Source organism: Myotis daubentonii, chromosome 9 (assembly GCF_963259705.1).
Source record: "Myotis daubentonii chromosome 9, mMyoDau2.1, whole genome shotgun sequence".
Taxonomy (NCBI): Eukaryota; Metazoa; Chordata; class Mammalia; order Chiroptera; family Vespertilionidae; genus Myotis; species Myotis daubentonii.
Window position 1 is genome coordinate 14,574,222 of NC_081848.1, and position 22,753 is coordinate 14,596,974.

At 43.6% G+C, this 22,753-nt stretch overlaps 1 protein-coding gene across 5 annotated transcripts in view; it reads right to left on the minus strand.

The window, feature by feature from the left end:
* The window catches only part of EXPH5 (exophilin 5), a 74,672-nt gene that overhangs the window by 20,798 nt on the left and 31,121 nt on the right, over positions 1–22,753 (minus strand). For 2 of the 5 annotated variants that reach the window (XM_059707999.1, XM_059708000.1), the window contains exons 2-3: positions 12,966–13,126; positions 9,934–10,096 (exon numbers count right to left, since the gene is read on the minus strand). In XM_059707999.1, the coding sequence (XP_059563982.1) occupies positions 9,934–10,096; positions 12,966–13,126 (324 nt within the window). The other 3 variants (XM_059708001.1, XM_059708002.1, XM_059708003.1) reach the window with 3 other exon arrangements.

A 22,753-nucleotide genomic window follows, 5' to 3' on the forward strand; every position in this document is an offset into this window, starting at 1 on the left:
TGGTTGAAAATCACTGCTTTATATTAATAATATTTATAAGTTAAATACTGCTTTTATTTTAAGTCTTCCTTTCCCTACAGCCTTACTGAGCTTGCCTGCCTCCTACCTGCTTGGCACTATTTTGAGTGCTTTGGAGGAAACACGGCCCATTGCCACAGGGACCCTGCTCTCTGAGAGCATTTATAATTGGGAAGATTAGATACCTAAGGAGCCCAGATACAAGCCAAGATGCGGTAAGGACAATAGACAGATGTTAGTAAAATGTGCTGAAAATGCAGAGGGGCCAGGGAGCACTTCCTGGGGTGAACAGGGAAGGGGACAGGGAGAAGATGAGGGCTAAACTGGTAGGAGAGACAATGGATAGCCAGAGCAAAGGCCTGGAGATGTGAAAGAGCAAGGGAGGCTGGGAATGGGCAAGTAATTCAAATGTTCAGGAGCCAGGAGATCCGGCCAGATTGTTAAACAGTTTTCCAGAGCCCCGAGGGGCTGCAGCCTTCCCGTGCACCCACACAGCTCCACACTCTCCCCAGCTCCCCAGACCCCAGTCTGATTGAAAAGGAGGGATGAAAATGAGGGCAGGGGGCAGGAGTCAGTTTCTGAGAGTGGCAGGTGGAGAAGGTGTGATTTTAGAGGATGCCTGGGACAGAGTGCCATGGAGGAGTTTCAGGATGTATGCTCCCTGAGGGTGTGCAAAACTGTGTGTGGTTGTGGATTTAGGCCGCAGAGGACAGGACTCAGCTGGCTGGAGACCCAGAGTCTCTGCACCCACCCCCAGGGCCTCCTAAAAGTTATGTTTCTGATGTGAATGGCTTCTGTTCATAGAGGAAATAAAAGCAACAGTGGTATCATGAAAGCTATGCTGGCAAAATCCTCTGGACTTCGTGATTTCAAGGGTTACAAAGCTACCTCATCTTCTGCACTTATTCTCAAATCCTACTGATGCCATGTCTTAAAGCTCTCTCACTTATATCCCCATTTTTCCAACTCCACTCATTCTTATATCAAACTCCCACAGTTTCTCTCCTGGACTTCTCTCCATCCTTTCTTTCCTATCACTAGAGAAATCTGTCTAAAAAATGCAAATATAATCTCAATAAGTATCAATTTCCTACTTAAAATCTTATAAGGTACTAGAGGCCCGGTGTATGAAATTCATGCATGGTGGAGGGGTGTCCCTCAGCCCGACCTGCACCCTCTCCAATCTGGGAGCTCTCAGGGGAGTCCTCTCCAACCTGGGAGCCCTGATAGCTCAGGCTCACTCCCTGTGGTTCTCTGCTCTCGGCGAGGCCTGGCCGCTTCGTGCCCACTGCCCAGAGGCTCTCTGCGACCCAGAGGCTCTCCACAGCCAGGTGGGATGCTTGCCTCATTGTGGGTTTGATCCCCAGTTGGGGGCGTGCAGGAGACAGCCGACTGGTGATTCTCTCTCACTGATGATGTTTCCGTCTCTCCCATTCCCTTCCTCTTGGAAATCAATGAAAATATATTAAATAAAAAAATAAAAATAAAAAAAGAAGAATGAATAAAACAAAGCAAAAAAACAGCCATTCTCTGGATCATTGTCCCAGCGCCTTGAGATGCTGCTTCCCAGCAAGTGTGGACAGTTTGGCTCAAGTAAACTCATAAAAGTTCTCTACAGGTTTGAATGTTTTTACATGAATACGACATATACACCTGCTGGTTTCTGAGGGTGAGGAAACAGAATCAGTCCATGAAGTCTGCTGTGAAACTGTAGAGGAGTCTGTTTTTGCTGACAAAAGCCAGGCCACCCTTAGAAAGAGTGTAGAAAACCAGAAATGGGATTTACAAAGAGAAAACAGACAGAAGCAAACAGAGGGATGCCTCCGCCCTCTTTTCCACCCAGATAGGCCGGTTTTTCAAACATCCTCCCTCCCTGAAGTTGGTGAGCTCTGGCCTAAGGGTGGGGGAGTCAGAGAAGCCCGAGGCGAAGTCCGAGGCCCTGATGTCAGCAGAGAGCTTTCTGCATTTGAATGAAGCCTTGGAGTGAGATCCATTGGAATGAACCGCCCTGACCTCCTCTCCTCCTGCTTGCTCCCTCCCCGAGCCCAGGATCTGTCTGCTCCCAGCTGCCTCCCCTGAACATGCCGGGCGCAGGTGGATCCCAGAGAGCAGGGCTGACAGGACCGGACACTCCAGCAGAGGGGCTGAGGGGACTGGGTGCCGCCCTCTTGTGGCTATGGGTGCCGCCATCTTTGTGATGGAGTGACGGTTAATTTGCATAATATCCTTTTGTTAGATAGGATACTCCAACATCTCAACTAGGCTTTTCTTTCATCTGATGAGTCCCCTAGAAAACCCCTACCTTTCTATAGGTACCTGTATGCTAGACTTATGAAATGTATTCTTCCTCCAAAATATTCTCTCTTGTCTCTATCCCTTTGCAGATACCATTCAGAGATCCCCATTTAGTGGATATTTCTCCACTGATTTTTATTTTTATTTTTATTTTTATTTTTATTTTTTTAAAATATATTTTATTGATTTTTTACAGAGAGGAAGGGAGAGAGATAGAGAGTTAGAAACATCGATGAGAGAGAAACATCGATCAGCTGCCTCCTGCACATCCTCCACTGGGGAAGTGCCCGCAACCCAGGCACATGCCCCTGACCGGAATCGAACCCGGGACCTTTCAGTCCGCAGGCCGACGCTCTATCCACTGAGCCAAACCGGTTTCGGCCTCCACTGATTTTTAGAGAGAGTGGAAGGGACAGGGAAGAGACAGAGAGAGAAACATTGATGTGAGAGAGACACATAGGTTGATTGCCTCCTGCATGTGCACCGACCAGGGGATCGAGCCTGCAACTGAGGTGTGTGCCCTTGACCGGCATCAAACCCAGGACCTTCAATCCTTGGGCTGATGCTCCATCCACTGAGCCAAACCTGCTAGGGCTCATGAACATTCTTTTGAAAAAATATTCTTTCCTAACTTAAGCCCTGGGTCATTTCCCCCAAGTATTGGTGGGCATGCTCTAATTACCGCCCATGGAAGACCTCCACCTGGGTGAACACAGGCAGTTCAGACCCTGCATGTCTCCTTCCACATCCACTCTGTCCTGTCTCATGGACAGGTAGATCCTGTTGATTCAAACACAGAAATCCCTCTCAAAACCATCCCCATCTCTACATCTCCCTGCCTTTTCCCTCATTAAGACATTTATCATCTTTTGCCTTTATTATTGCAATAGTCCCTTAACTGTTCCTCTGTCTCCAGGTTTTGCTCTAATGCAATCCATTCTTGACACCAGTGATTTTCAACCTTTTCATCTCATGGCACACATAGACTAATTACTAAAATTCTGCTGCACACCCCCAAAATATTATATTTTTTGCTGATCTGACAAAAATAGGTATAATTTTGATTCATGCACACCAGGTGGCTATTGTTATATTGACTGCTGTCATTTTTTAATTAATTTGACAACCTAAGGGAAAAGAGGTCAGTACTCCCCGCTAAAGAGTCAGGTATTGCATGTTTAAAAATTCTTACTATGGCACACCAGTTGAAAATCTCTGCTCTCTGCCAAAAATTCTTATGGCACACCAGTTGAAAATTTCTTCAGAGTGATCAGTATAAACTGAGACATGCCACTTCCTGCTGAACATTGTAATGATTCCCATTTACAGTTGGGTGGAAGTTCAAATTCTTCTCTGCATTCAGAAGACCCTACATCACCTAGCTCCTGATACTTGTCAACCTCGCATCTCACCTTCCTTTATCCCTGCTGCCACAGGAAATTAGCCACACTCCTGAACCTATGCACTCATTGTTCCTTTCCTGAGAACAATTTTCTACCATTGTTTGCCTAAATAGCTATCTCATTCTTGAAGAATCATTATAAACTTTATTCTCCCTGGCAGACCTGCCCAGACTTCGATTCTTACTCTAAGATACCACCCTAACCCTCTCCCAAACGTGCTCCCAGAGCACACAGAACTCCCCCTTCTTAGCACGAGTCTATGTTTCTGTTTCCTTTTTGTTGTCCTCATGAGATGAAGGCCTGCGAAGCCAGGGATGGTTGCTTTGTTCCAGAGTGCTGCCAATGGGATTCCTCCAACCGTATTTGTTAAATGAATGAGCAAATGTGTTCATTTTTCTCCCCATCTCCTCTGCTCCTTCTCCTATATTCTTCGCCGTCATCCACCTGGTTCCCTGAGTTCTCCTTTCTTCCTCAGCCGGCACATCCAGTGGCCATGTTCTCATGATTCCATGTTCTAAACTATGCACAGATCTGTCCACCTTTGCCCTCCTTGTTGCCACTACCTTCGTTAAAGCCACTACCATCTCAGCGGTCTCTCACCTGGGCTCCCTACTCAAATTTTGCCCCCTCGAGCCTGTTCTTTGAGTCCCAGCTGGAGGAGTTTGTGGCCTTGGCACGCCTGGCCTATCTTCGGTGTGGTGGTCTGTCGCATGCATTGAAGGATGTTTAGCAACATCTCTGACCCCTACACACTAGATGCCAATAGCACTGACCCCCAGTTGTGTAAAACAGTAACGCCTTCGGACATTGCCAAATGTCTTTCGGGGGCAAAATTGCCTCTGATCCAGAACCACTGAGCTAAGGTGATCTTTCTAAAATGAAAATCTGATTATGTTACTTCTCTGTTTAAAAACTATCAATGAGCCTTGACCAGATTGGCTCAGTGGATAGAGTGTCAGCCTGTGGACTGAAGGGTCCCAGGTTCGATTCCAGTCAAGAGCATGTACCTTGGTTGCGGGCACATCCCCAGTAGGGGGTGTGCAGGAGGCAGCTGATCAATGTTTCCCTCTCATCGATGTTTCTAACTCTCTATCCCTCTCCCTTCCTCTCTGTAAAAAATCAATAAAATATATTTTAAAAAAACTATCAATGAAAAAATTACATACATATGTACACACACACATGCATGAAATACACCAAAATACTAGTGTTTGTCCAATGAGTCATGGGTGATTTATGTCTGCTATATATGCATATATACATAAAATAAACATATATAACATATATATTAAGGAAAAGAATGGTATTATTTTAAAACATGACTTATGGCTCCCTGCTGTCTACAGCATTAATCAAGTCCAAACTCCTTAGCACTGCACTTGTGAGTCCCTTTGTCCTGGACTCTGCCATCCCCTCCCATCCCCTCTCCTATCAGTCTCACCTTATTATATTGGCTCACTGAACTTCAGTGACCCAGATGATTGCCTTTCCCAGTCTCCGGATCTTTGCTGTGTCATTCTTTCTGCCCGGTGCAACATCCCAACTCTTACTTGCTTAGCTCAGCCCTCCGTGTCCTTCAAACATTGGCTCTCTTCTTCCAGGAAGCCTCCTGGATCCTGCAGTCTGAGCTAAGTGCTTCTCCTATATGTCCTCATGGCAGGAATGCCATGCATCCACCATAGCACTCGCCATATTCTACCATAGTCGTCAGTATACCAGGCTGTCACCCAGGTTGCAGGGTGGTCAGAAGGTATCCCTGTGTGAATTCTGAAGGGCATCCCTTCCTCAAGATCCTTACTGTCGTTTGCCAGAAAGCTGCCATAATAAACACCCGAATCCACGATGATCCTGATGTGGTTGGCATGTCCTAGAGAACATGATGCGGTGCACCTCCTGCCCAACCAGACGCAGCAATCTGGTGTTCCCTGCTAGGTTACAAAGCCCTCCAGGCGGAGATTGGCCTTATTTCCACGATTTTATCTCTAACACTAAACATCGTATCTGATCCAGAGTAGGGCTTTGGCAAAAGCTTGATAAATGAAAGACAAACTATCGCCTTGGCTGCTGGCCCCCACGCCAAGAACTCTGACAGCCCTTAGCACAGAGGGAGTAGGAAGCTCTGCTGCTGTCGTTCCCAACCCTGAATGAACATCCAAACGTCCTGCAGAATTAAAAGTAAACTATAAAAATAAACATCCCTGCGCCCTACTTCAGACCTTCTTAATCAGCGTCTGAAGGTTGGGGACTGATTATCTGTCATTATTTCTATTTATTTTTTATTTTTGTTAATCCTCACCTGAGGATATTTTTTTCACTGCTTTTTCAGAGAGAGGGAGGGAGGGGGAGAGAGAGAGCAACATCGATGTGAGAGAGACACATGGACTGGTTGCCTCCCGCACGCGCCCGACAGGGTGGGGTGGGGTGGGGTGGGGAGTGAACCTGCAACCCAGGTACATGCCCTTGACCAGGCAGACACTCTAACCATTGGACATACCAGTCAGGGCTGCCATTAATTTTAAATTGCTGATGAGATTATGATACTGATCAATCAGATCAATGGGGAACCACTGGCCACCCAGCATTGAAGTTCAAGACCACTCCGCTTGTCCTGCTTCGCCCTGCTGTCTCCACACCCGCTGTTCGTCTGTGGACACCACACCTGGTGTGGAGCACTTCCTAAGAAGGAGCTCCTTACTCTCACTTCTTCAGTCTGGGTGTCTCAGACGTCTGTGCTCCACGCAAGCACAGGCACTCAAGTAGGGGCGGGGGAGAGAGCACAGTAGGACATTTGTAGGGCATGGAAGAGAAAATAAAGTAACAACCAACCAGAATCTAGGAAAATACGAATCTGCCTTTCAAGTTTCCCAAAATAGTACTTGAACTTTTTGCTTATATAAACTGAGGTTGCAGCTGGAGTGCCTAAGCTGTGTACACCCTATGGATCAGGCAAATTTGGGCATGTCTGAGGAGTGGCTGGCTGGATCCACCAAAACTCTGCATCTCAAGGGGGAAAAAATGATCCTAAAGGAACAGGGTAGTAGGCATGCAAACACTCACTCCAGGATAGCAGTTATCACTCGCTAAGGAGGGAGTACTTACTAAATGCCAAGCACTGTGATGGTCCTGGAAGGAAAGAAGTGATCTTAAGCTTAATTGTACATGAGCCTGTGAACTAATTCTCTTATATTTGCACTTTGCCTAGCCCTTGGGATTACAACAGAGGAAAGAGCAGGGGACCAAAGTCCATATCCCTACACACGGCATAATGGGCTGGTGCCACATGGCTGCACAGCTCTGAGAATGTGTGTGGACATGAAGGCGTGGCCCCCTTGAAGGAGCGACTTTATTTGCAGTATGTTGGAGCATGAAACAGAGAAGCGCATACACCACCTACTCGTGGTGGGGAGGGCACCACTGCAACCCCCTGGGGTCTGGGAATAAGAAAGGAACAGCTGTAGATGCCACTGGCAGCCATGCATTTGTAAGCTCATGACATGCACTGTGGGTGACTTGCCGAACTCTGGAAGGAATCTGTGGGGCAATGGAGTGACTGAAACTTTGTGGTGGGGGATGAGCACTATATGCCACAGGCACTCGATGCCCCATAGCAAGACATGAGGAAGTACGGCTTACAAGGAAATGCCGGGGGAAAGATACATTTAAACATGCATACTTTCTCAAATGGATTGGCCAGCAATAAATAAAACATGAATGGAAAATATTTTTCTTCTTTCCTGGGGTTGGGGGTCACAGAGGGTACTGTATGACCATTTCATATAGGATTCAAATAATAATGGAGTAATATGGGAAGTGCATAGATTTTGGAGGAGAAACTGGTGCTATTTTAAGCAGAAATGACAGAACTTTTTGCCTTCTGATCAATTCCCAAGGTCACTGTGTTCCCATGATTTTTCATGCACTGACAATAGGAAATCAAAGCTTCAAAATGCCATTGGTTTTATTGGCTAGGCCTTTCTAGAAGGAACAAGCATATCTGGTAAAATGATAAAGTCCATTCTCCCCCCTCCCCCCGCCCCCCTTCCCCCACCCCTCCCACCCCCCCGCCATGGGGAGTGTTACCCCCATATCCAGTGTCATTGCTCAGTTAAGCCATACCTTAAAAGAGGAAAAGAAATCTCTCTGATACGCAACTCTTTTAGGGCTGAGCAGAAGGCTGGATTTTGTCTAGAGCGGCTGGTTCTCCTTCTGTGATTTGCAAAATCCTATAAACTGCTTTGCTGACTTGTTCTCCAGAGCAAGGAGTGTGACAAAGTCAAACCTCGATGACTTCAGCAAGTAGAAACCGGCCGCGAATGACTGCACGTCGCCGGGGGCCCTGTGCCAGTCCCCCTGCTGCACTCAGAGGCAAGGAGCAGCTCCTGAACCAGAGCCTGTATTTTGGAGGTCGATTTTGTATTTAGAAAGATCGGAACTGCCAAAGGAAGTTCATTTCTACTTAAGGGTAAAGAGCCCCTTGGAACTGATATTCCTACCACAGGAAAATACTTCCTTAACTGTACACGTTCAGGATTTATATCCAAATAGTTAGGTCAAACTAATATTTAAAGATAAAAAGGACATATGTTTACATTTTATCTCTGAAACCTCTTAGGAGCAAAAACAGTGCTTTCATGACATTCGCACCCGCATAACTAATAAATATTTATTCCTAATTATGTTTTGAAAGTAAAATATATTTAAAGATTAAAAAGTAAAATATATTTAAAGCTAAGCACACGTGTACACTTAAAAATGACGAAATCTGTTTAATTTCTGCACGCTGTGTTACATGTTTCAGTTCATCTGGTTAAAAGAAAGCTACACGTCATTTTGGTAGATGAGAAGGATGGTTGCTAAACAGAATTTTGCAGGAGTTTCAGTTTTCTTTTCAGTTTGGTGTATAACAAAGACACATGCCACCCAGAATGAAGATCATAGATCTTTTATCTTCTTTGATCCCCTTTTCCAGTAACTTGCAATCTGAGCTTGGAAATAACTTGTCCATAGAGCTAACAGGTTTTTCAACTTTTCCTGGTTTGCTAATGCTAGATTGTTTAGCAATATAAAACTCTGCCTTAAAAGAAAATCACTTAAAACACAGATTACATCACAAGTCCCAGCTACAATACACATTAGGATGATTTCTCCTTAAAAGAAATTTTAGCTACAAAGGAAATACTCCTCCATTTTAATTTCCCAAATGAGAGAATGACTGATGTTTAAAACATTTTAAAAAACACACAAAACAACAAATCGACTCACCTCTTTGAAGAGAATTTGCTTGTAAGTGACTCTGGTGGAGACAGTCACGTAAATCTACATCTTGTTCAGCTCTTTCTTATTTCATCAAAGACAAAAGAACCTCCAGTGAAAGTTAGGAGCAAAGAGCCTTCCATCCACCCCAGAGGAGGGGACAGAACTGTCTCCTGAGTCCAGGAGCCTCATCACCCGCCACCAGCTGCTGGCTGCCTACTGTTTCTCTGCAAGAGTGACCTCTAACACCTTTTACCCAAGCACTGCAGTGCACTCTTAATGGTTGGACGCACACCCGGAACACACCACGCGCCAGGCCAACACCTTAAGAGGGTGGGAAGCTCTTTAACCAGGAAGGCTTGCTGAAAATATTTGGCAGTCAGCTCAATTGCACGGAAGCAAATAGTCTCGCTTGCTTTTCAGAAAACAATCCAGCAATATGAGTCAAGTAGACCTGATTTATGCCGATCTAAATCAGGAGCCATCTGGGGCTGTGCCTCCACTGCTCCCAAAGCTTCCCACTGCCCCCATTCACCTGAAGTTTAAATTCTGGGCAACAGCATCGCAATGGTTCTGATTTGCCCGGGTCTCTTCGCCTATCTCATTAGTGCTCAGTTCGTGCCCCATCCTTCTCTGCCACCACAGACACACCTACTCCCCCAGGAAGAAGTCGCTTTGATTTGAGTATATCTGCCGGACCAAGGCATAGACCAGGCATTTGGAGCAGTGGGAAAATTGTTAGTAATTATTACCTGGGACGTGTGCAGTTGGTTAGAAGTGGGATTTCAGGTGAGCCAAGTTTCATAAGGACTTTGTCCCTCTGCAAGCTAAGTCCTGTTTCCTGCCTTAGTATCTAAATTTAAATTCTGGGAGCAAACATTAACATTCTGAACACACACAGGCTGCCGGCCTCCTCCGGGATCAGGTAACTAATGAGCTGTCACATGACCTGAATTTGACTCACCCTTTCTGTCCCAGCGACTGCAGCTTTAAGGTGTCCTTCCTGGGTTTTCTGAATGAGAACAGGGAAGCAAATGAGGATCTGAAGCTCAGCCGGGAGGGAACGGGTGTTGGGTTTCTTGGAGTAGGTGTGTTTTTAGATCTGGGTGCTCGTAATTCCAGAGGATCTAAAAGAAAATTGTAAAAATTCAGCATCATTAAAATATTTCCAGGTAAACGAATCTCATGGAACTAAGGCTTTATTCTCTCTTCCCTCCGCTCTCCTGGAGTCTGGGGCGCAGCAGGCATCTCCACATGGAGACCTCAGGACCTGAGGGGAGTCCTGTGCCTCTGATGGGTCTGCCAAGTGGAGAAGATCCATGTGCACTGCGGAGCACGTGGGTACCTCCCCTGCTCCAGCCCTGGTAATTTACTCAGCCTGTCTTCCCCATGGCTACCTAAAGCCCAAGGTGAGGTGGCCCTAGCTGGTTTGGCTCAGTGGATAGAGCGTTGGCCTACAGACCGAAGGGTCCCAGTTCAATTCCAGTCAAGGGCACATTTCTCCCTGGTCTGGGCCCTGGTCAGGGCTCAGGCAGGAGGCAACCAATCAATGGGTTTCTCTCACGTCGATATCTGTCTTTCCCTCTCTCTTCCATTGTCTCTAAAAATCAATGGAAAAATGTCCTTGGGTGAGGATTAAAAAAAAAAATCTATAATAATAAAAGTGTAATATGCTAATTAGATTGGACAGCCAAACGACCTCCAGACATCATTCTGGGCATCCTTCTGGATGAAGCTGCAGCAGTGGGGGCCAAGGCAGAAGTGGTTAGGGGTGATCAGGCAGGCAGGCGAGCAATTAAGGGCGATCAGGCAGGCAGGCAGAGTGGTTAGAGGTGATCAGGCAGGCAGGCAGGTGAGTGGTTAAGAGCCAGTGGTCCCGGATTGTGAGAGGGATGTCCAACTGCCAGTTTAGGCCTGATCCTGCAGGGATGATTGGGCCTAAACCGGCAGTTGGACATCTCCCGAGGAGTCTGGGATTGCGAGAGGGTACGGACTGGGCTGAGGGACCCCCCCCCCCCACACACACACACATGAATTTCGTGCACCAGACCTCTGGTAAATAAAGAAAACCTAAGGTTAGGTGTTGGGGACCTCATTCAGTTCTTGTGTGGCTTTTAATCACCCTGTCCTTCAGAAATTTTTATTTTAGTATTTTAAAACATCGTGATAGGTACAATGTAACTTTCATATCAAAGAGATGAAAGGAAAAGGAAATTAAGCCGCTTAAAGTAAAGAATCTATTTCCCTATATATTGCTACATATATGGTTTATATGTACATATGCATGCAATATAAATATGTAGAATATAGATGTATAGATAGCATATAGCTTTACATATGAGTGCTAAAAATTCTAAGGCAACATGAACACATACAAAGTCATTTATGCACATTTAGCACACCATCTTTTGGGCATGCTGAGTTTATAAATATTAGAGGAATTCAAGGTAAGGAGAAAGTCACAATAGTATATGAAAGGTTCAGAGTTGGGCCGGGGTCGCGCACCTATGACATGAGGCTATAATGTATCAAAAGAGATTTTATTCCCGACACCTGGGTGCAAGTGGGCTGAGACTGAGAAAGGCATCAGAGAAGAGAGCAGGGAGAGAGAGGTTTTTATTAATTTTTGCTGGCTGCAAGCCGCTCTGCTGACGTAAAGGTCTGGTCCGTCCTTGGTTCCTCCCATGCCAGGTGTCTTCTGGTTATCTGAGTTATGCTGTGCTCAAGGCTGCAAGCTTTTTGCAAGATATCTGCTAAGCACAGTAAGTTTCTCTCTGCCCTGTTTTATTCTCTTTAACCCTTTCAGTACATATATATGGGGTTAATCTAAATATCTGAAACGTGGGTCTTTTTAGATGTATTTGTTTATTATGGGAGTTACAAAGTACTGTCAATATGTAAGTTTAGAATTATCGTTACATGTTTTCTGATGTCACTAATGTTAGTCACATATAAGCAAAAGTAGTCAATGTGACTATCAGTAGAAAGATACTGTATACTGCTATAGTACATATTTTATAACTTCTAATGCACTTTGTTATTCTCATTATAGTTCTGTGAAAGGTTTTATTATCCTTATTTACAGATTTTAAAAAAGTGATTGGTGAAGGAAGGTAAGTGACATGCTGGTTGTCACATAGTTAGGCTGTCCACAGAAGATGTTTATTGGAGCTCGCAGGGTTGAAGTTACCAAAGTACCAGAAGGGTCGCATCTCCTCTACACCATCCCATCCTTCCCCACCTCTCCTGTCTCCTTCTTCTGCATCATCACCACACTAATCTAAGTGCATACTGTGATCCAGCCTAGTACTTCATACATATAATTTTATTTAATTCTCACAACCACCCTGTGAGGTAAGAATTATCATACCCATTTAAAGATGAGAAAATTGAGGCTTATAGAGAATAAGTAACTTGAATAGAGTCACATGGATTCTGAAAGAATAGAGAACGTACATAGGGTGGAGATTTGAATCCAGGGCTATTAATGTCTGTGTTCTTAACCACTGTATTATATTGCCTGGCTCTAATAACAGATTCCCCAGATATTATAGTACATTTTCAGTTCACTTTTTTTCTTTATCTTTTTCTTTAACCACATTTTTTTCTTTCTTTATTGATTAAGGTATTATATATGTGTCTTTATCCCCCCATTCTCCCCCCCCCCCCCGCCTGCCCCGCTCAGGCCCTCACCCTCCTGGTGTCTGTGTCCATTGGTTTGGCTTATATGCATACATACAAGTCCTTTGGTTGATCTCTTCCCCTTACCCCCACCCTCCCCTACTTTCCCTCTGAGGTTTGAGCATCTGATCGATGCTTCTCTGTCTCTGGATCAGTTCACGCTTTTCATTGTGTGTGTTATGACAGTTTTGTATCATATTATTTCAAAATAGTCCTAAAGATAAATGGGTTAGAGTCAAGAGCCACAGAACCATTATCTACAATATTGTGCCATAAGAAAAAACAACAACAAACGAGACGTAAAATTTTTCTCACCATTTTCTGCCATCCCCTTCCTTAGCCTGTATGTAAGGGGTTGCTTTAACATTTGGCTGACATCTGTTTCATTGCAAAACTTTTTTCTTTGAATTTCTTCAAACCATTCACCAGTCACTCCTTGAAGCCATCTGATATCCCTCTTGGTCTTCTGGAGCTTGCTGAAATAAAGAAAAATATAAAATACACCCTTAAATTTTTCACATCAAGTGTAAACTCATGTGGATGGGCTAAACTTTACCTAATGGAGACTCTCCATAAACTATAAGTTTGGGGGGGGGGGTGAGAAATTGGCTGTAGTCAGAATTTCCTTTTCACGATTGTGTATATGTATATATATTAGTTGTATTCTTCCAAATACACTAACAATCCTCACTTACAAATAAAAAAAATGAGTTTTTGCTGGTAGTCAAAATAATCAAATCCATGAGGACAACCTGTTTTGAACATTGTGCAAACCTGACTTAAAATGCATTTGAATGACAGATGTTTTAATGACATGTTGAAACTAGAATATTCTAGTTCTGATTACTCATTCATTCATTCATGTTTATTGAGCAATATCCATGTACCAGTCCCTGAGTAGGCAGTGGGGATTCAACAATGAATACAACAGACAGGGTATTTACTTGCCCATCCAGTGGTCAAAGATAAAAGAAATTGCAGAAAAGAAATTGTTGAATGTAAGTGGTCTTAGATAATGGAATTCTTTAAACACAAAACCACAAAAGCCCATGAATGAACAGAGAGCGAATACTCAGGGAGTAAGAAGCAGTGTGATTTGAGATAGCTGGCAAAGGAAACCCACGCACAAATGTGTCTGCCCCCCACTTTCAGAATACCAGAACCGAAATTCTGTCATTACTTCTTCCTTTTCCCCTACCGTATTCTGCTTAGTCCTCTTTTCAAATGAAAAGCTACTCAAGTTTTCATTTAATCACTGGTTGTAATAGGCTTTTTGTTTATTTTTTTGTTTTTAAATTACAGTTGGCGTACAATATTATATTAGCTTCAGGTGTACAACCTTGTGATTAGACATTTATACAACTTACAAAGTGATCACCCTGGTAAATCTAGTGCCCATCTGATACTATACACAGTTATTACAATATTATTGACTATATTTCCTAGGCTGTACTTCACATCCCTGTGACTATTCTGTACCTGCCTATTTGTACTTCTGAATCCCCTCACCTTTTTCAACCACCCCCTAACCCAGGGGTGGGCAAACTTTTTGACTTGAGGGCCACAATGGGTTCTTAAACTGGACCGGAGGGCCGGAACAAAAGCATGGATGGAGTGTTTGTGTGGACTAATATAAATTCAAAGTAAACATCATTACATAAAAGGGTACGGTCTTTTTTTTCAATAGTTTTATTGCCCGCGGGCCGTAGTTTGCCCACGGCTGCCCTAACCCTTCTCCCATCTGGCAACCATCAGAATTTTCTCTGTATCTTTAAGTCTGTTTCTATTCTGCTTATTTTGTTTTTTATATTTAACATATAAGTGAAATCATCTGGCATTTGTCTTTCTCTGTCTGATTTATTTCACTTAATATAATACCCTCTAAGCCCACCCATCTTGTTGCAGATAGCTACATTTCCTTTTTTATTATTTTTTTTATTTTTATGGCTGAGTCATACCCCATTGTATACATGCACCACTTCTTTATCCATTCATCTGTTGATGGACCCTTGGGTTGCTTCCATAGCTTGGCTATTGTAAATAACGCTGCAGTAAGCATATGGGTGTATTTTTTTTTTTTTTTTGATGTAGTGTTTTGGATTTCTTTGGATAAATACCCAGAAACAGAATTTCTTGGTCCCTCTTTGTCACTTCTTATAACCTTTGTTTTAAAGTCTATTTTATCTGGCATCAGTATTGCTTCCCCAGCTTTTTGTTTTTGTTTTCATTTTCATGAAATATCTTTTTTCATCCATTTACTTTCAGTTTGTGTGTGTTTTTCAATCTGAAGTGAGGATCTTGCAGACAGCATATGTAAGGGGCTTGTTTTATTATCGATTCAGTCACTGTGTATCTTTTTATCGGAGCATTTAATTCATTTGCATGTAAAGTAATTGTTGATAGAGAGTATTTATTGCCATCTTACTATTCATGTATTTTATCCTTTTCTTCTTTTTTTGGTGCCCTTGCCTGGGAATTGAACCCGCGACCCTAGGGTGACACTCTAACCTCTCTCTCTCTCTCTCTCTCTCTCTCTCTCTCTCTCTCTCCCTCCCTCCCTCCCTGAAAATCAATAATAATAAAAAACCCAAACACATATCCTCCAGTGAGGATTTTTAAAAAAGAAGAGCCCTGGCTGGTTTTTCTCAGTGGTTAGAGTGTCAGCCCACAGACCCTACATTTTTTAGGGGGGGGGGATTTGTTTTTCTTTTTGCTGTTTTGATTGGGTGTTTTCTGCTTCTTTATTTGCCAAATCATTGATTTAATTTCCTGCTTCATTTAGGCTACTGCTGATTCCCTATAATTTATTCTTCATTTCAGTATTCTTTATTTCTGACTGGTTCTTTTTATGGTTTTCATATCCTTTTTTATGCTGTTGACATTCGCACTAAGTTCCTTGAGCATCCTTATAACCATTGGGACTTGTTTCTTTGTTTCCTTATTTTGGCTGCTTCCCTGTGTTTGCTTCTATGTATTAGATGGAGCAGCTATATCTCCTGAACTTGCTAGAGTGGCCTTATATAGGGCCCAGTGGTACAGCCTCCCCAGACACCAGAGCTGGGTGCTGCAGGTGTGCCCTATGTATGCTGTGTGCATTGTCCTAGTGTATGTAGTTTATCCTTGATTGCTGTTGGCACCTCAATGGGAGAGATTCAGCCCCCACCCAGGTCAAATGGTTTTGAGGACTGGCTATGACTACAATGGAGGATTGGCTGTGCAGGGGCTGACTTCATGGAGCAGGACTCACTTAAGTGGGGCTTTGGTACTCATCATGTCCACCCTTTGAGTGCATTGCTTGTGGCGATGATTGGGTGGTGTTTTGGTGTCGTCTGAAGCTCTTTACTGGGTGCACTGCCTCTGGTGCTTCTTGGGAGGTGAAGGCCAAGGTCAGCTGCCACTTATTCCCTACTTGGGGCCACCCAACATGAGCTATAAAATGATCTGCAGATGGCTGCTACTTGTGCTGGGCTTGCAGGTACCCATTCCAGGCCAAGCTGCAAACCAAGGCTGGCTGCTGCTTGTGCCAGGCCTGGGACCAACTAGTGAGGGGTAGATGCCATGCAGAGGCCAGATGCTGCTTGCTTGAGGAATTTTAGGAAAGTCTGAAGAATGAGCCAAGACAGGCCCTTTGTATGGAAAAGCCACTGGAAATAACTTAGATGGATCCAAAAGTTGACTGGGGCAAGGTCTCAGGGCATCACTAGGGCAAGGCAAATAGTGTTATTCAGGTTGATGGAGACTTAGATATACTGCCTACCTTCTGGCTTTGCTGGGGGAGGACTCAGCAAAGGAACAATGGCCTCTGCCAGCACTTCTGTCTAGGATAAAGCTCCCCCTCCAGCCCTTGCCCTGATGCCATACAATTCAGTCTCCCTCTGTATGTCCCTGGTGCCTTCAGAGTGATGCCTCAATGCTGGAGCTCAGAGGAAGTGAGTCCAAGTAAGTCTGTGCTTGGGCCCTTTAAGAGGAATACCTGGGACTCCAGCGCCTTCCTCTCACTCAGCCACAATCTCTTTTTCTGGTTTTCACAGCCAGTAGTTATTGGGGACTTATTGGCACTCAGACCCTGGGCTGGGCGTTTTGATGTGGGACTGGAACCCTTCACTCCTTAGGGGGAGCCTCCTCAGCCGAGATATCCCTTCCGATTGCCACACAGGGATATGAAACCAGCCTGTTCCGACTCTCTGCCCCTCCTTTTAGTCTCCAGGTGGCTTCTTCTTTATATCCTTAGTTACAGGACTTCTGTTCAGCTAGATTTCAGGTGATTCTGCATGGTGGTTGTTCTGTTTAGTTGCAATTTTGATATTGTTGTGAGGGTTTCTGAGTCCATTTACCTGCACCGCCATCTGGACCAGAACCTTATGCTTGTTTTTAAAAAGCAGATCATTATGTCCAGCCAGTGTTACGCAGTGGCTGAGCATTGACCAATGAACCAGGAGGTCACAGTTCGATTCCTAGTCAGGGCACATGCCCGGGTCGTGGGCTCGATCCCAAGTTGGGGGCATGCAAGAGACAGCTGATCAATGATTCTCTCGCAACATTGATGTTTCTATCTCTCCCTCTCCCTTCCGCTCTGAAATAAAACATATATATATATGTTTTAAAGGTCATTTTGCTCTATTTCAGGAGGCTCCTAGAAGTGTTTGGAAATGGGAAGTGCTCAGTCCAGAGGGAGACAGCCCTGAGGCAAGCAGAGCAGAGAGGGGAGTTTGAAGAACCTGATAATTGTCATGAAGAGGCAGCTTGGCATAGCACTGATGAAAAAGTCGGGCTTGCTGCTGGGTTCAAACTTGGCAAGTTCTGCTGTTCTGGAAAGAATTTCATGTGACTCTGCAGTGGTTGCCCTTTACCCAGGGTCCTCAGTGAAGCACACGTTTTAGGGGCCTTGCACTACTAAGAAGGTGATGGTGCAAGACAGCTGCAGAGTGGCAAGTTTGGAGTTAAAGGCAATGAACTGAGGTAGGTGCAACGCAGGCTCCTGCTTGGGGCTATGATACTGTCATTTTATAAAATAATTGAGAAGGAAGCCAGAGGCCATCCTGCCCAGACTTGCATTTTGAAAAGCATTAGGCAACAATCATTAGGTCCAGCCTACATAATTTGCACTAGTGCTTCCCATTTTGCCACTGCCACCCCTCTGACAAAAGCTCACTCCTATCTTTATTGCTACTTCCCTTACTAAAGTATCAGACACACACACATCCCCCCCCCTTTTTTTAATGTTTTAATTGATTTCAGAGAGAGGAAGGGAGAGGGAGATAGAAGCATCAACGATGAAAGAGAATCATTGATCAGCTGCCTTCTGCACGCCCCCTACCGGGGATAGAGCCCATAACCCAGGCCTGTGCCCTGATGGGGAATTGAACTGTGACCTCCTAGTTCATTGGTTGATGCTCAACCACAGAGCCACACCAGCCGGGCAATATCCCTCTTTTCTGTTTTGTTACTTTGTCTTTTACCATGAAATTGCCTTACAGCCAATTAGTTGTATGGTCAAAATATTTGCAGCAAAGATGTTTATGGCAAAAAATGCTTACATTGAACATGCAGGACAGTTTTTCACATGGTTGTAATAAATCTTATTCAATATGTATTTGTGGAAGGCCTCCTATAGTGCAGATACAGAGGTATAATGGTGAGCAGAGCAGGTATGTTTTTTAAAAAATATGTGTTTATTGATTTTAAAGAGAGGAAGAGAAAGGGAGAGACGGGGGGAGAGAGAGAGAAAGAGAGAAGGAGAGAGGTCAAATGAGAGAAACATTGATTGGCTGCTTCCCACACATAACCCAACTGGGAACTGAGCCCTCAACCTGGGCATGTGCCCTGACTAGGAATAGAACCTGTGACCCTTTTAATAGCATCTATTAAAAAGTAAATAGATGTTATGAGAGCATATACTAGTAAGAAGGGGACATAGTCTGAGGCAGCAGCAAAGATTTCCCTACAAAGATGACAAACGACCTGAAGGTTGAAGGATAAAGGATGAGGCAAAGGGTCATAGGCAGGAAGAGTTTTCTAAGCAGAAGAGTAGCAGCTGTGGAGCAAGTGGCCCAAGGAAGACCCAAGGAACTGAAACGAGGCCCACCTGGCTGAGGGTGGAGATGGAGAAGACACTGAAGGGAGAGGAGGCGGCAGCTGGCTGCCAGGTCAGGCAGTGTTTGGAGTTGGGTGGAAGCTTGGCATTTGGTTCTGGAGCAATGAGAAAGCACTGAGGATGTGGCAGGGCACATCTGACTTGCATTCGGAGAGAAAATTCCAGTGGCATACAGGAGAGATAGAATTGATCCCCAAGTGTCCACCAAGAGGTGAAGTGACTTTGTAGGGTTAGGCACAGAGACATGTTTGGAAGACTCCCAGATTTTTTATTTTCATGGGTACATAGAAGATGCTATTCATAGACACAATGCTCATATAATCTAAAAAAACAAAAACAAAACCCCAACATTATAAACACCTTTAACATTACTGATCTTGGGAGCAATCATTAAATATTTGCACAATATTCAAGCTGGTATATTTTCCATAATTTATTTATTATTGCTCTGGTGTGGAACATTGAGATTTCCCCCTTATAAATACTGCTGTAATGAGTATCAGGAGCATTTTCTACTTTTATAGTGCCTATGACAGACACTGAAGTAGAATTATTGGTCAAAAAGTCAAAACATTTTTGCGGTTCTTCATACACATTACCAAATGCTTCTCAAAATGGCTGTAGCATTACTACTCATGCCAGCAATGTGCAAGACTGTCATTAGGCATCCTTGGGAGACTGATAATATTATTTTGAGTATTTTTATTTTCTGAATTTAATACTTTCAAGGTATGATTGTGGGTGGCTATTTTTCTTTAAAAAATTTTTTTATTTTCTTTGCTTAACAAAATATGCCACATTTCTTTGATAAATAGTAAGGTTTGAACACTTTCCCATGTTTGTTTATTAATTACATTTTGTGTTTTGGCAATTGTACATTTTATCAATTTATGAATCCATGTCTCAGAGTTTTTCATTGGACTAAGGCATGATTAATAAAAATATGAACTAATTGCTCTAAATACTTCTCCCAGGTTTCTGACTTTCATCCTGATTAAATGTGAATGTTGGGCCATAGAAAACGCATTCTGCCTAGGCAAAACATAATTGATTTGTAGGTGTGCATATGCTAATATTTGTTTCATGAAAACCATGAGAAATAAAATGCAGACAGTAGTTACAAGCAGATACATAAAAGGGCAAGATTTTGGAGAAATTCAACAACTTTTAAAGAAGAACTATTTCAAGATTAACCCTGGGGAGCGTTGTCAGGAAAGTGGGGAACATGTACAGCCAGAAAATTCAAGGGTAAAGTAGTAAAAAAAAAAAAAAAAAAAAAATAGCACTGTGTTTACCTATTACCAATGAAGCAAAACATAAATAGCTCTAGCCTTTAAAGTAAGGATAACCCAGAAAGGGAAACTGGGAAATGCCACAAACATCTAAACTCTCTGCGTACTTATAGCTCAGCTCCTTAGTCTTAGACACTCAAGAATCCTGTGTACTATAAAATAGCCTGTACATCAATAATGGTTAAGTGAGCTTTTTGTAGTAAAAGGAGCATAATTGTAAACCAGTGGTTTAGATTCATTCATTTACTTAGAAGTAAAGTATCAAATTAGTTCAACACTAGCAAAAGAAATTCTGAATATAAAGTAGGGTGCCCTGATACGTGAGACTTAAGAGGGCAGTACTCTTAAGTCTCAGCTGGCTTTAGTCTGACAGGGATAACATTTGCTTACAAGTGGAAATCAACCAAGTTCATTGCCACCCTGCATGGAACTCTTCCTCACCTACATTGGTTTGTTATACACTCAGCCAGCCATCTAGAGCAGACAATCCACTTTATGCCAATGAGAAGAACCTTGGGGTTACACATGGCATGCATATAGATAAATTACAAGTGCACAGCTGGTTTGCTTCATCAGTCCAGCCTGACTCAACATTATCATGAGGACTGCTGACTACACTTGTAATTTGTCCTAGCCCCAGGCTAGTTAACGTGACTAAGTTAAATCAGGTCTTCTCTTGCTGGGCCATATCGTCTTGGCCCTCTACTCCGAGGCAAAATGCTCCTCCTTCATTCGCAGGAATCTTAGCCTGCCCTGTGCCGCCTTGGATTCCATTCCAGCATCTCCCGAATGAGTCTGCCCCCTGAGGTTCCTCCTCCTGAGTTCGATTTGTTTCCTTTATTTTCCATCCTTGAGTGATGAATCAAATCCCCTTCTTTATTTTCTCCAACTGTGCCCTTGCTGATCTTTGTGACTCACTTTTTTTTGTTCACCTTTATTCTGAGCAGGTGTTTGTCCTCATATTTATTTCCATGACTAATTGATCATGTCCTACCCATTTGCAATGTGCGCAGTAAATGATAGTTGTCCTTTTATCTCCATTCTTTGGCCCCACTTGTCTGCTTTCAGTGAATCAAACCCTAGCCCATTCTTGAGTTGCCTTCAGATAGTAGAAAGAGCAGTGGAGGAGGCTCAGGTTTATTTGGATGATCTGGGCCAAATATTTAACTTTCTTGGCTTTATTTTCCTGGTTTGCTAAGGACGGTTAGATGAAGTGGTACCCTGTTACAAAGCAGGCCTCCCTAATTCCTCTCATCTCTAAAGGCACTCTTTCTCCATGTGACTTTGTCACTTCTCCTCGACCTTGAACCTGGGCTGGCCTTGTGCTTGCACAGACCAGCTGAAAGTGACAAAGTGAAAAGCGAGCGAGGCCTTGCAGCTTCTGCTCTCTCCCTCCTGGAATCTTGATACTGCCGCATACAGAATCTCGGGCTAGCTTCCTTGAGCACGAGGTCCTTGTTCAGAGGGAGGCCCCGTGAAGCACATCACCAACCACCAGACTGGTGAGTTAATGACCAGAATTCCTTTAAGCTTTGGGATGGTTTGTTATGCACAATTTAGAAACATGAACAAAGGTGAGATCATCTTGAAGATATCTTCTAGTCTAAAATGTCTGATCAAGACTCATCATTCCTACATCAGATTTAAATCATTAAGAAATCTTATAAAACTAAAAAGGGCCTTAGAACATCAACCTCCCTGTCTTCAGGTGAAATAATAATAATAATAATAACAAATATTAACAGCAGATGCTATATATGGAGTGCCTACTATCTCCAAGGACTTTGACATCTTTTTTGCTAACCCTCACAACACTCGGAGGTACAGATGTCCACATTTAGAGACGGCAAGCAGACTGGATTTGTTGCACTGGGACAAGAAATCGCACTTCAATTCTAAAGCCCCTGTCCTCCTCATCTTCTATCTCGCTGCCTCTGGGTGTTACTAACCCCACTACTAAGCAATGCAGCTGGTATAAGCTTAAAGTCACTTTTGCCAATTAAAAATATGATAATGACAATTTAAAAATGATTGACAAATTTTGAAAGCAAACAAGTCCCTGAAGCCCTAAGACAGGAATTGTATCTTCCATTTCCTTGTCAGAAAAATCTCAACTATTTCTCAAAATAGTTCCCTTTACCAGTTCCTCTCGCCAAGGGCATCAATTCCTCTTTTTTATGTTTTCACCCCCCTTTTTTGTCTCAGCACTCACATTTTTTCCTCCACTTTCTTACTTTCTTGGCTTTTGTACACATGGTGTTCTTTCATAGCTGATCTTCCTGTACCTGACCCATCTTATTCCACCTTGTTCTGACTTCTAGGCAGTTAAGCATCTAGATCCCTATCAACCGTCTACTCTTGGTTTCAAGGACCTTTTGCCAAATAGTCTCCAAATCCCCCACCCCATGCTGGCTTTCCAGGTTCAGTCATCAGTGAACCGTAGAACGAATTGTTCAATTACACTGAGTCCTGGAAAAGTGGGCTTGTTGCCTGAATTATAAGAGATCAAAGCAGCACAAAGTTTTCCTCCCATAGAGGAATTCAAACACATTTTTGTTTCGTGTTGCCCAGCAGCCACAACACACAGAAAAAACCACAGATGGTGTGCATGGGGCAGGAATTGTATTCTGAGTCAGAGCTTAAACGTTGGGTTAATGCCACAAGGAAGCTGGATAGTCTGTCCATTGAAAGACCTTTACAAAATCCCAAAACCCCAA